We start from the raw sequence: 14,917 nt of genomic DNA on the forward strand, positions 1-14,917 counted from the left end.
TCGCATTTATAATAGGGGGAGTGGTTTGTATATTTAGTCAGTAGGAAAAATACCCAGGTAAATTAAATGCAAACAGACGTTTATAGTGACGTAATAAAAACGCGGCAGTTCCTCACCTCCCGTGACCCGTACGTACGTCAGTCGTGGAGCAGACCCCAGCACGTGCGGCAATCAAGCGGCGCTGTACTGACGCAGCCCACACACACAACATACACATTTTTCTTTCTATTTCGGCGTTATTACTTCATTTATTAACATAAGAGCCCCGTTTGTTTTATAAAATGCCTGCGCGTTGCGACGCCATTGCTGTGTCTATTTATTTTGTAACTCACTCGAAACATGACCACAGTCTAAAGAGATACCTACTTCATACAGTCGGTCGCCAGAGACGTATGTATGGACAGTCCTGCGAGCTCATAGACGCGAGACGAGGGATTCTAGTAACTGACAGAAGTCGGCAGAAAAAACTGTAATAGTGGATCAGTCAATAGACATAAGTCCCGCAAATTGCTAATGCGCGTGATCGCCATTTTAGTAACATCAGCACTAGACTGAAGTTTTGAGCTGTCTACTTACTGTACTTTGAATCGTCGAATGCATCTACCACTGGTTCGGAATGCCTTTTCTACCGAGAAGAACCAGCAAGAAACTCGGGTATATAAAATGACTGACTGAATATAAAAAAAATAGACTTAATATTTGGACCTAAGATTTTTTACACCTTTATTACCCGTTATCTCCCAAAGCCAAAATGATCCAAACTTCATAGTCGCTGATCGTTCCTCCTTGTGTTGGGGACAATACGCAGAGAAACTTTCAGCTTTCATAAAATAACGAAGGCCTGGCACTCGCTGGCTATTAGTCCATATAGCGTGTGGTCGTGTTGGCAGTATGTTTCTGTCATAAAGTTGTACATTGTCATGAGACAATAATAGATAATCTTAACTTAGGACAAGTTGGACCAGCGAGAGCTGACAGGCTCTCCGGAGCTCGTCCCAGTTATCGGCAGTTGGGAATAGCGATGGGCATCATTGCTAACTTTGTGAAATTATATTACTTTACTTCACAGTGATTTCACAGGCGATTTTTCACGGAAAATGATTTTTTCAATTTTCACACTATTTATTTGCTACATCTCTACATACTATAAAATAAAGTCACTTCCCGCTGTCTGTATGTATGTATGAACGTCTAGATCTTTTAAACTTCGCAACGGATTTTAATGCGGTTTTCACCAATAGATAGAGTAATTTACAAGAAGTCCTCTCATTTGAGAGTTTCCGAGGGCTGCCTAAATGATTAAAGTTACACGAAAACTTTACTTACAAAGTTCTACAAAAAACTCCGCGATAGCGTACATGTATCTTTTAAGGTTGGCTCACAATACTACTAATACACTGCGAAAATTCGCTTTTCGAGATTTGTATTCGTTTTCCGCTTTCTAACACTTAGCGTTGTGAGTGTTCTCGCTCGCGCACTCTTTAGCTCGGATAAACGACCGCGCGTGCGTTCTTTGCAAGATTTTTTACATGTTGCATAAACAAGTAAGGTAGCAAGTGCTACTTTTCATATGATTTTTCATGCTACCTGTGAAATGGTCCACCTCTAGTTGGGAGCGCGCGGCGGGCGGCGGGCGGCGGGCGATCACGCGCTGAGAGCATTGTCTTGTCGCGCGACCACAGCTCGCCTACATGCGGAGACAGCTTACATCGTCGCCGGCTTAAACTTGTCGCTGCACAATAGAAAACTGCTCGCTGTCATACGCAGAGCGCTACTCTCCGCTACTCTTATTACAAACGCTACTAAATCTCTTTTATGTTACTTTTCTATTTTGCTGAATATAAAATACAGTTCGCATCTAATTGCGCCGCAGCAGTGCCGCAGCAACTGAAAGCGTCTAAGTCCATATTGGCATGGAATGTACATACCAAGGAACACAGCTTGTTGGATTGGTTGATCACGTAAAATGATTTACGCCCACTGACTTTTTGTCTTTGTCATTTTGATGGGATTACGTAACAGAGAAAGCGCTTTATTAGTAACTATTTATTTTTAATCTAAGATAGTAATATATTTAATTTTTTGAAAGATAATTTTTGTGATTGTTAACACGTATTATGTCATTACGTGTAATATATATTATGTATACACGTAACACGTATTATATATTATGATTTATATGTAACTAGCTGACCCGCCCCGGCTTCGCTCGGGTGGGATTTAGAAAATTGAGAAGGAGGTTGAATTAAATTTTCTCTCCTTAAGAACCATCCTCGTACTTCAAGTAATATTATGAAAAAAGAATTAGCGAAATCGGTTCAGTTGTTCTCGAGATTTGCGATCAGCAACACATTTAGTGGTTCATTTTTATATATAGAGATAATGTAAGACATGAATGCAAATAAAGAATAAAGAATAGATATATTTGACAGAGCCTCTATCATCCTCCGCTAAATAATCACTCTCTCTCTCTCTCTCCGGTCATTCCTTCATTGCTGAAGATCGTGGTCCTGGCAAACTGCCCTCGAATGGCTTATCTGTTTCCATCGGCTTCTGTTGGTGGCCATTTTCACTATGTGATAAAATCCACACCTGCTGGACTCCTTTAGCTGGTCGGACCACCTATTTACTAAATAATCACAAGTTTGATTAAAAAAGTGGGATTAAAAGCGAAAACAAGGCGAAAACCTTGTGTCACGATACTACCGTCAAAGCCCCGCCCCCGCCCCCGCCCCCGCCCCCGCTCGCGCCGTCAAGTGAGAGGAAAAAGTTAATTTCCCGACGCATTATAAATTCATGAATGCTTTGTGTAGCCCAAAAATAAGTTGTTTGTTTTTCGGAACTTTTCCCTTTTCCCTTTCAAAGCGGAAAAGTAATTGGTGCCTCGATGCGAATTCAAATTCGCCTTTTTTGTACTGTTGGCCGCCTCGTGCCTTGTGCGCCTCGCATAATGAAGCCGGAATGAAGCAACTTATCGCTTTACGCCTGTGCTAATATTTGCACGATAAACCTTTTTTAGCTTAATCTTTTTTGGATTAAAAAGAGCAGATAAACCTCGCTAGAAAAAACGGACAATTCTTACTTTTATACCATGAGGTATAAGTCCCGCAAATTGGTAATGCTCGTGGCCGCCATTTCAGTGACGTCAGCACTAGACTGAAGTTTCGCTGATGATATATTTTTATTTCGGCTGACGTCAAAATGACGTCATTTCGATGTTACCCAATGAGACATGGTTCCAGCGCAATAGAAATTTGCGGGTCTTATAATGTACCTACTGTTCTTCTTTTTAGTCCGAATTAAAAATTCAAACCGTTCACGATGATCTCAGTTCACGAGACAGAAGGTTCAGTGAAATACGAAATTACGAGACGTCACTCAAAACCACGTTGTTCTCTTTTTTAGACGTTAACTCTAATTTGATACAATAATAACAATTTAGGGAGGAAAACGTCGCTGTCCAAGTTTACCGTTGTTGTAATATAATAACTCGTTTCTTCAAAAAAATGTGGAGTTTTTCATTTGTTTCCAGGCAGGATGTAATAAGCGTGTTTATACTTACATGTAGGCGTGCACGTACGTTTTAAATTCAAATAAAACAGAACAGTAATTAAATAATTCGAACCGTATGATGCTCGAGAAGGGTGAGGACTGAGGAGTTTTTCGCTAACTCAGTGATAGAATAGAATAGAATAGAATAGAATGTTTTTTTTTATCCATGTAAACTTTTTAAAAGTGCTTATGAATAGTCAGGTAGTTTTAATTTACCACTGGTTCGGAATGCCGTTCCTACCGAGAAGAACCAGCAAGAAACTCGGCGGTTGCTCTTTTTAATGTTTCAATTTACAATGTTATTATACCGTACTATACAAGCCATTGCAGCCCCGTGCATTGCTGGAGCGAGTCAAATCCAAGCTTTTTTATCGTTTACATAGTCTGCGACTGTATAATATGCTTTTTTTAGGAGCATACTTTTAACACATTTTTTAAACTTGTGTAAAGGCAAGTCTAAAATTGCTTGTGGAATTTTATTATAAAATATTACACTCATTCCCACAAATGACTTTCGCACCTTCCAGAGGCGGAGCGCAGGAGTAGCTAGCTTATTTTTGTTTCTAGTTTGCCTATCATGGAGATAGATGATCACTAAATGAACGAGTTGGAGGAAATAGAGAGTGCACAAAAGTGCGTAAAAGGTGATATCTCCCACGGAGTAGCATACTAATCTCTACATGGAGATTGGCAGCCGTGGCCAAAATTCGGTCGGGAGGACATTATCAGTACCCTTTTCAGTACCCTTGTTTGTTGGTTTGTTGGTTTGTCCTTCAATCACGTCGCAACGGTGCAACGGATTGACGTGATTTTTTGCATGGGTATAGATATGGACCTGAAAAGTGACATAGGACTTTTTATCCCGGAAAATCAAAGAGTTCCCACGGGATTTTTAAAAACCTAATTCCACGCGGACGAAGTCGCGGGCATCAGCTAGTCTTAAATATATAAAACGAAAAGGTGACTGATTGACTGATCTATCAACGCACAGCTCAAACTACTGGATGGATCGGGCTGAAATTTGGCGTGCAGATAGCTATTATGACGCGTAGGCATCCGCTAAGAAAGGATTTTCGAAAATACAACCCTTAAAAAGGTAAAATAGGAGTTTGAAATTTGTGTATTCCACGCGGACGAAGTCGCGGGAAGAAGCTAGTTATTTTAATTGTCGCAACTACCTCTGATTATCTGATACCTGCTGCGCGATTGCGGGAGAATGACAGCTACAATGTCACGATCGCAATCATCTCTGATTAGTTAATGCTCGGTCACTATTGGCTACAATGCATTGTTGCAACAAGAATCGCACAAATTCAGCCAATCAGAACAATTGAGATTGTAATAATGATTAATGCAGGTTTTAGACAATCGCCCTACTCTCTTAATAGACAATGGGGCCGATTCTCATGTACACAATCGTTAAAACTAAACTAATTTAAGAGGCCTAAATCTAGTGCTATCCTTTTTAGCAAGCAATATTATGAAAGGGATAGCAATAGATTTAGACGTGTTATTTTAGTTTAGTTTAGAGATTGTGTACAACAGAATTAGCCACAATGATGTCCCAAAAATAGCGGGAGGTATAATACACAAAATTGTTGTTGTTGTTTGTTATTGGCCATACTACGATATTTGTGCAAAATCGCATTTCGGTTTCTATAGTCGGTTTCCATGCTAAGGGTATAGGCTTTGCTGGTACACTGATTATAGTCACCTCACCAGCCTCAGTGGAACAAACTAGAGACAATTTACAAATCATTCTAAAATTTCCCCTACCGGGAGTCGAACCCGGGGCATTCCATTTAAACCACACCACTGCGCCATTAACAAAATACAAAACAATTTTCCGTTAAACACGGCACGTTGTATTGTACAGCAACTAAACGTAACTAGACACCTTAAAACAGTAGATTTTAAACGGAATAAAAAAAGAAAAATGAGAAGTGGACGGACGCTACAGTTATGTTCCTAAAATGTGACTTGTAAAAGTTAAGTGTTGTTTTTTCGCTTTTGCTTTCCAAGTGTTGTATTTAGTTCAGCTTTGGAGGTAAACAGCTCTACGAATTGCCGGACTTGATCATTTGTGGATGTCCCGGTTTTGATGAAGTTTATGAACCGTACTTTGCCGTTAGCTACGTGTATGTAAATGTATATTTAATTGCAGCATATTTTACTACATTACTTTGATGATGACCGCGATTTCATCCGCGTGGATTTAGAATTTTTAAAAATCCCGTGGGAACCCTTTGATTTTCCGAAATAAAATGTATCCTTTGTCCATCCACGGGATGCAAGCTATCTCTGTGCCAAACGTTAAAATCGGTTAAACGGATGTCAGACAGACAGACACACTTTCGGGCGAATAATATTTTTATGCAAATACGATTATGAATAGCAGAAGCCAGAAAGCCTTATGTCCATAAGAGAAACAAGCTATCTTTGTACCTTCCTTTAAAATCGGTTAAACACGTCATGGGCTATTAAAAGTCCAGCGATTTGCCGGGATAAAAAATAGCCTACGTCCGTCTCCGGGATGCAAACCATCTCTGAACCTTTCGTTAAAACCGTAATTCAGATCATGAGAGTCATGAAAACGTAGACAGACATACAATATGACACAGACAAATATTAATTTTTTCATTATTATTATTATTATTAAGCCTTTATTTTCCTTATCAATTAATATTATTTACAGAGTTTCTGAATCTATTCTAATACCTAATCTAATTATATTTGTTGTGTGTGTGTGTGTGGGTGTGTGAGCGTGTGTGTGAGCATGTGTGTGCGTGTATAAGCGTATTGTATAAATGTATGCATGTGTATTTATGATTGTAGTTGATTGTTACAGTTGTAGATTTGTGTTAGTAAATTAGTAGTTATTTACATATTAATTGAATTTTTTGTACAATTTTGCTTCTTTATAAGTATATTTATATGTTTTTTGATAAGGATCCCTCATTGGGTATAGGCCTCCTCCAGTTGGTGCCATTTCTCTCTATCCTTGGCTTTTTTAACCCAATCATTTCCTGCTATCTGTGCTATATCGTCAGACCATCGCGATTTTGGTCTACCTACTTTCCTTTTGCCTTTTGGACCTGGCCATTTGGTTGTTTTTAGAGTCCATCGGTCATCTGTCAGTCTCGAGACATGCCCTGCCCACTTCCATTTCAACTTTAGAGCGTGTGTTAGAGCGTCTGTTAATTTTGTCTTTCTTCTTATTTCTTCACTTTTTACCTTGTGTATTTTACGTAAGTTTAGAATACTTCTTTCCATTGCCCTCTGGCATGTTACTACCTTGTTTTTGATATTCTTAGTGTACACCCATGTTTGACTGGCATAGGTGAGGCAGGGAAGTATACATGTGTCTATAACAGTTCTTTTTAGATTTAGGTGATATTGCCCTTTCATTATCTCCTTTTGTGCCCAGTATTTGTTCAAAAAAAAAAAAAAAAAGTTTATAAAAGGAACAAAAAAGATAAAAAAAGAGAAAAAAAAAAAAACCAGGGTTTCTTCTCACCTACTTTAAAGTTACGTGGTATCTAGTACTTCAACGTAGTCAGCAATCATGGAGGACATTAAACGTATGCTTAAAACTATTCAAAATGACATCAGCGAAACTAAAGACAGCGTAAAAAATAGTGAATCTAACGTTCTTAAGAAATTGGACGAAAAGTTCGAAGATATACAGATAAAACTACAAACACTGGAAATTACAGTTCAATCACAAGAACGTAGACTGGACTTTATTGAAAAACATATTAGAGCGAAAAATATTATTATTTTTGGTATGGAAGAAAAAGAGCGAGGTTACGAGGATCTACAAAGAATAATACTTCAATTATTTAACTCAACTATGAAAATAAGCTGCACAGCGCAAGAAATCGAATATATAAGAAGAAAAGGTAGAAAAAGTGAAAAACCTAGGCCAATTATGGTTACTCTCACTACACTCGGAAAGAAAATAGAAATTTTACGACACAGAAAAACTTTGGAGTCGTTTAGGTTCTATATAAAAGAAGATTTTCCACCTAAAGTATTAGAGAAAAGAAAAGAATTGCAAGAAAAAGTTAAACAGGAGAGAGAAAAAGGAAACAGAGCATTCATAAAATACGATAAATTAGTAATCCTTCCTCAAAAAGAACAAAACCAGAAACCTCGTAATAAACGCAATCTATCAGTATCTCCTGAAAACACTCAAAACAACTGTACAAAGAAATACAATGAAAATAAAACTACACCCCTACAGAAAAAAAATACCCTCACGTCGTACTGGACTCCTTCACAAACAATAAATACTACTCGAAACGAAAATTTCTTTTCTCCAGAGCCAACAAGCTTCCAAACAAATGTTCAAGATGACTAGCAACTACAAAAAAGGAGCCCTCTCCCTCCTCCAACACGGGTGGTCACCGAGGAGGAGTACGACCAAAACCCTCCAGTTATATCCTCCAAAATAAATAAAGATACACCTCAAAAATTATCCTTAAAAATTTGCACATATAATGTAAGGTCGCTCTCAACTATTGAAAGATTCTTACAATTACAATATGCATTACAAAAAATTCAGTTTGATGTATTAGGCTTAGCAGAAATTAAAAAGGAAGGATGCAATATCGAAGAGTACCCCGACTCCATATTTTACTACAAAGGTGAAATAGCAGGACAACATGGAGTAGGCTTCATAGTAAAGAAAAGACATAAAAGTAGTATTGTTAGCTTCTCCGGACTTTCAGATAGAGTAGCAATGCTGCGAATGAATTTTAATAACACACCTATCTCCATCATCCAAGCCTACGCTCCTACAGAAAATTCAAGTGAAGAGGAAATTACCCAATTTTATAAAACACTAAATAAAGCACACGACGTGGCAGATAAAAATGTAATATTATTAGGAGACTTCAATGCCAAAATTGGAAAACCGAAAAAAAACGAAAAGATGATCATGGGAAATTATGGCTACGGATCCAGAAACAAAAGAGGAGAACTTCTAATATCGCATGCTTTCGAATTTTTTCATTACCTACTGAAAATTTCATTTTTTTACCTTACTATCAAAATACAGGAAATACAATTTTTTTATAATAAATGCGGGATGTAATAGATACGTCTAAAGAATTGTAAAGGTACGGACAGACGTGCTCATTACTAGCACGAAAGCATGCTTTTATTGAGCAAGTGCTCATTAGTAGCACGTGTGTCATGTAATGAGCATGCTTATTTCGAGCATGCTCAAAAATCAACCGACGTTTGATTTTCGAGCATGCTACCTGAGGCGCGGGTAGAAGGGGGCGTGCTCCGAGCGCGTCTGAACAGGGTTTGCTTATTAGCATGTACTCAGTACAACATACAACATATAACTCTACAGTTTATTTAAGCATGCTTATTGCTGGCAAATGTGAACAGTTGCATGAGCATGCTAACATTAAGCTAGCATAAAAGCACGCTTTTTTTTAGCACGTCTGTCCGTACCTTTAATGATTGTATTCTGTCCACTATCCGGTGATCAAATAGTGTAGGTACCCGGCACGTACCCGGCACGTACCCGGTAATCAATCATTTAGCGCCGCAGTGGCGTGCGGCCAACTGAACCCACGGAATTAAATGGTGCATTTAGTGGATAAATGTGGGGAATTTCCTCGCTCCCGGCTCAATTTGTAGACGTTCTCGATGCTTTATATCTGCCATAGTAGAAAGAAGTGAGAATAAGTTGTTTATAAATTTAAGTTGGTTTTCTAAAAATCGTAAGAGTGAATACTAGCCACTTATACGGTAATCAAATACTAAATGCAATGCGGTAATCAATCATTTAGCGCCGCAGTGGCGCCGGCGTGCGGCCAACTTCAATACGACAAATTCGAGTGGAATTTATTCTTTTTCATGAAGGACATGCATAAAAAAAGATACCTATACCACATACTAAAACAACTCTCTTTTAAATAAATAGATAAATATTCATTACAGTGACAAGTGTCACAACAAACAGGACTGTACTTGAAAGTGGTATAAATTAAAATGCGAACACGGCAACGCTAACCCGTTCGTTGGTATTCAAGTCAGTCCCCTGGAGTCGAAGTATTCCCGGGTAGGAACTAGGAGTGTAGTTCCCGCGTCACGGCGACAAACAGCTTATCCTAACAAATGACTCCACTCCGACTTGCATACGCTTTATCTTGCACCGGACACTGAGATGATATAAATAGAGGAGCAAATTTCATATATTAGACGTAAAAATAACGCAAACGTAAGCTTGGCATTACTCCTTTTAAGGCACTTCTTGGGCGGCGGTAATCACTTAACATCAGGTAACCCGCTTGCTCGTTTCCTCTATATCTCTATTAAAAAAAAAACTTCTAAGCGAACATTTTAACGTAAATATACTATCGATGATTGAGTGCTTGTAGGTCTCCGTTCGATCACGGATCCTATTTTTTAAATATTATTTACTCTAAAGATTTGAGTCGTACTGTCACTAAAGCAAGTAACGAAAATATTGTTTTTTGAATATGCTGTTTTTTTTCAGGTAGTTTCACATGTGTAAAACTCTCTTGACCTGTGATTTTTTCCTATTATTTTATAAATTTTTCTATTATTTTTCGCCTTTTTCGTAGTTTTGAGAACTACATATAAAAATCAGTGAAAAACATTGTTATAATGTTTAAAAGTGAGTTCACACATGACAAAAATAGCGATTTTATTGACAGATAGTAAGGCCAGCGGCAATTCTTTTGCAGGACCAAATATTACAAGTATAGGTCGTGTCCTTGTACATGGTAAAACAGGCAGGAGGCTATTTTGCGGGACATTGCACGCCCTAGTTATACATCATCTCATTGACACCAGTACTAAGAGACACTTGGAGATGCCTGGAAATGAAACTGTAGAACATCTCGCTTCGACCTAGCGTGCCCCAGTGTTGAACCAAGATCTACTCTTAGTCAAGTATCGCAGGCGACTGGTTTCTACAGCAATATTGTAACCCAGTTTTTACTAAGCAGTTTGGCGAGAGTCACAAAATAAAAATAACTGTAGCGTCCTTTCTAGCGATGTTACCGAAGTACTCGAGGGTCCTCCGCAGATAGATGTTAGATAGCCTTATTTTTATTAGGGTTCCGTACCTCAAAAGGAAAAACAGAACCCTTATAGGATCACTCTGTTGTCTGTCTGTCGGTCTGTCAAGAAACCTACAGGGTACTTCCCGTTGACCTAGAATCATGAAATTTGGCAGGTAGGTAGGTCTTATAGCTGAGTTTCAGGAAAAAAATCTGAAAACCGTGACATTGTGGTTACATAACATAAAAAAAAATTAAATTGTGAAAATGAACTAATAATTAGTATTTTCAATTTTCGAAGTAAGATAACTATATCAAGTGGGTAAATATGAAAGGTCTTTACCTGCGTATTCTAAACAGATTATTTTTATGCATCATAGTTTTTGAATTATCGTGCAAAGTGGCGAAAAAATTCGACTGTGGTACGGAACCCTCGTTGCGCGAGCCTGACTCGCACTTGGCCGTTTTTTTTAGTTTGTTAAGTATTGAGACGTTGCATGGTTCTATGCTCGGTCCAAGATATGTTGAGCGTGCGTCGCCAGCACCACATCTCGAAAGCATCAATTCTTTTCCTATCAGCGGCTTTAAGAGTCCACGTCTCAGCTCCGTAAAGAAATATGGAAAACACAAGAGTTCGCACTAAGTGCATTTTGTCCATTGGGAAGTGTTCTTGTCCTTCCATATTGTAGAGAGCTGAGACATGCTAAGTAGAGCCGGTAATAGGTCGCGATGTTGGTGATAATAATCCGATGAGAAATATCGTAGTTTTCGTTTGGAATATGGAGCTTTAATTAAATTAATAATTATTTAGAATTTAGATACCCATTAATTCTTGTTGTAAAGATTTATAATATTACCGCGCAATTTACACGTTCTGTATATGTTATACAATATTCATGGCGCGCTAAAACACAGTTTAACACCTAGTTGTAGTAATGAAGATGAAGTGCTCATTAGGCACTACATCTCTTGAATTCGCAGCGCTACGTAATGGGGTAAAGTCACCGTTAACTTACACAGTTAACGTTAGCGGGTACAACTCGGCGGGGCCCATGGACCTACCTTGTATACCTTTTTACCCGACTGCGGCGAACCACAAAAGGAGGGCTATTATAGAGGGAGGGAGGGTTTTTGTTTTTTTTTAAATTCTCACTCGAAAAATTACTACAATTAATTTAGTAGAATGTTATGGCCTCTGATTGTAAACTTCCATCTTTCTTGTACCAACATAATGTATGTATGTTGTCTTTGTCACTCATTCCTGTGACGTTTTGTCGGACAGAAGAGAGACAAGGCTCGACAAAACCGCTATCTCTGTCTAAAGGTCGAAGTATATTATCTTGTGCCGCGTACTGTAATTAAACTGCATTGCCATATTAAATTTAAAAAAATTATAGCCAGTGTCACTCAGGATGATGTAAGGATTCTAACAATATGCCATAAGTTCAAACCTGTTCAGGCATTTAGAAGTTATGATGGAATAAAGAAACTCACATACATAAATAATATATGTAGCCAAAAGTGACTGCCTTTATAAGATGATGATGATTGATGACTAACCAGATAAGTCAGGATTACAACATAATAGATTAACCGAGCCTTCGTGGGCGCACTAACAATATTCTCACAGTATGAAAGACATCACAAACTACACTCAACTATAACTATAGCAACCCTCATTTATGAGTCATGACAACAACGTCTCTAACGAGACTAGACAACACTATCTAAGTCTACCTAGGTCCCTACCTAAACCGGCTCCTCCATCCCCATACCGGTCCCAGACCAACCAGCTAACCTAGCACACCATCTCCTAGTACTATAACCTCTAACAACAGAAACCACACAGGTAACAACAACAATAACAATAACACAGTACGCCACACAGTGTCTAATGAAAAGTGCCCTCGGCAAGAGCCACACGAGTAATCTACGCACAGCGTGTCCGATTTTATAGTCTCACAACGACGGTGGGAACGATGACGCGATATTCGATGAGCAAGCTTCTTACAACTAAACGACGGCGCTGCCGACATATACATACATGAACCCTGAAAAATACGTTTTTTGGGCAGACGTGTAAAAACAAATTTGCCATTTAAAGGGTCAAAAGGGACTAGGCCGAGCTTGAAAGAAGTTGAAATCGGTGACACCAGCCTTTCATCTCATGAATCATTGTCAGTGAGACGCCTGAAATAATGCTGCCTCTTCCAACATCAATGGTGAGACGACAGCAGTAGCGGGTGAAACTCGACCGGAATCCCGGGTATTCGTACCGGAACCCGGGGTCACTGCATACCATGCTTTGCAGCCTCTAAAGGAATTCGAGACATTGGACAAACCAACTGGATTTGTTATGTATAATGTTGCTAATAACATTGCAGGTAATTTTAAGGCCAATTAACCTATTTTAAATTTTTAATCGACTTTAGAAAATGGAGGACTGTATATTTTAAATTTTTTTTTGTATATTTGTTACGCGATTACTGATTCTTCTTTTGTTTGGTAGGTCATACTGTAGAGGTGATCCCATTTTAATTTGGTGATCCCATTTTAATCTGATGAATATCTTTGGAAATGATAAACGGAACTTCTCAATGGATAAAAATAAATTGCTCGCGATACGTATAGTAACTTAGTACACAGACGGTTTTTACCCAGGCATAGCATATTTTAATATGGGGTCACTAAAAATGGTGAAATAAAATTTTTTCAAAGAAAAAACCGACTTCAGTAACCATAAACACTAAAAATTAAAAAAATAATTTAATTTATTATCGAATAATATATTATTAGTTCTATAATAACATTTTTTGGAGTCAGTGCCAATGTGGATTGTGGAATCCCAAAACAATATTATGAAGAACTAGATGATGCCGCGACTTCGTCCGCGTGGATTTAGGCTTTTTAAAATCCCGTGGGAACAGTGGCGTGCAGGTCATAGAGGCATAAATGCACTGCTTACCCCAGTTGTAATAGCTCAATGCATATTATTCTTTATGACCTGCCAGTAAACAGGCCTACCGAACTAATGCCTACCCTAGCTTCAAACCCTGTGCACGCCGCTGCGTGGGAACTCTTTGGTTTTCCGGGATAAAAATTAGCCTATGTTCTTCCCTGGCATGCAAGCTATCTCTGTATTAAATTTTCTTCAAAATCGATTGAACGGATGAGCCGTGAAAGACTAGGCAGACAGACATACACTTTCTCATTTATAATATTAATATGGATAATCGGTTGGTGCGGCTAATTGGCACCGGCAATTTAAATCACATCAAAATCAAATCACAGATCTAAAATCTGGTGTAGGATTTGTTTTAACTTCGCTGATCCAGCAGCAGCTCGTTTTTGGAAGAAAGACTGCTTTTCCATGTATGAGAACCACGCTTGCATTTTAGGGTACCTGCAAAATCAAATACCAAATACCTTTACATATCTAACCACAAAAATAATCTGACTGACATTATATCTTCTCCAACTCGCTCTGATCCAAATCCAAGCTGATTGTCCACTGGATAGCTTGGATAGCTATTCAGTGGACATATCTACGTCATAATTATGTCCGATGTGAATCCGAGGCACATCCGAGATACGCTCACGGATGACGGAGAGATATTGGATGACTCAAGTGGGATGTAGTGAGTATAAGCTACCATACAAATACCACGGACTCGGATCGAATGAGTGCCACTCTATATGGGCGTTTGTGCACTCATTCGTATTCGGTTCGTATCCGCGATTCTTCGAAGTGCCCATCATACAAATACGTACGCATTCGATTCGTAGTTTAACGGAATCCGTTATTTTACGGATGAGTGCACAAACGGCGTATAGATGTAAACTTACTTGTCAATCGGGATGACGTGACGCGACGCCGACACTGTGGAGGCCAGCGACACATCGGCAACAGTCATGTTGTCGGCCGCCACAAACCTAGTGTTGGTGAGGAATGTTTCCAGCACGTCGTAGGCTTCACGTACTGCGTTCAGGACCTTCTCCGGCGGCTGTCTCACTCCCTCCACCATCGCCGGATACTTTAGAAAAAACATTAAAAACATGTGGTTTTAGTTTGTTTTATTTATTTATTTTTATTTATTTAATGGTAATCAACAGCGTTTACAGATCGCGCGGCGAGAGTTTGGCTTTGACCTTCGGGTGGAGGGGATTACTGCGCATGGGTACTGTCACGTACGTACGTACGCACACAATACTTTTCCTTTTTTATGTACCAGGTTGGATATTTGAGTGGGTCAAAATTCATGTACAGTGGTAATAATGCTAGAAAATAATACGAAATAGATAAACTTCTTCATTTA

General features: G+C 38.8%; 1 protein-coding gene across 2 annotated transcripts in view; it reads right to left on the reverse strand.

Moving 5' to 3' along the window:
- Positions 1–13,353: 13,353 nt before the first annotated feature.
- The window catches only part of LOC117982276 (glutathione S-transferase 1-like), a 174,494-nt gene continuing 172,930 nt past the window's right edge, over positions 13,354–14,917 (reverse strand). For both annotated transcript variants that reach the window (XM_069498649.1, XM_069498648.1), the window contains 2 exons: positions 14,448–14,635; positions 13,354–14,004 (listed from right to left, as the gene is read on the reverse strand). In XM_069498649.1, the coding sequence (XP_069354750.1) occupies positions 13,887–14,004; positions 14,448–14,635 (306 nt within the window). In that variant the 3' untranslated portion in view covers positions 13,354–13,886. The remainder of the gene's footprint in view (positions 14,005–14,447; positions 14,636–14,917) is intronic.

Source organism: Maniola hyperantus, chromosome 5 (genome assembly GCF_902806685.2).
Source record: "Maniola hyperantus chromosome 5, iAphHyp1.2, whole genome shotgun sequence".
In the NCBI taxonomy this organism is placed as follows: Eukaryota; Metazoa; Arthropoda; class Insecta; order Lepidoptera; family Nymphalidae; genus Maniola; species Maniola hyperantus.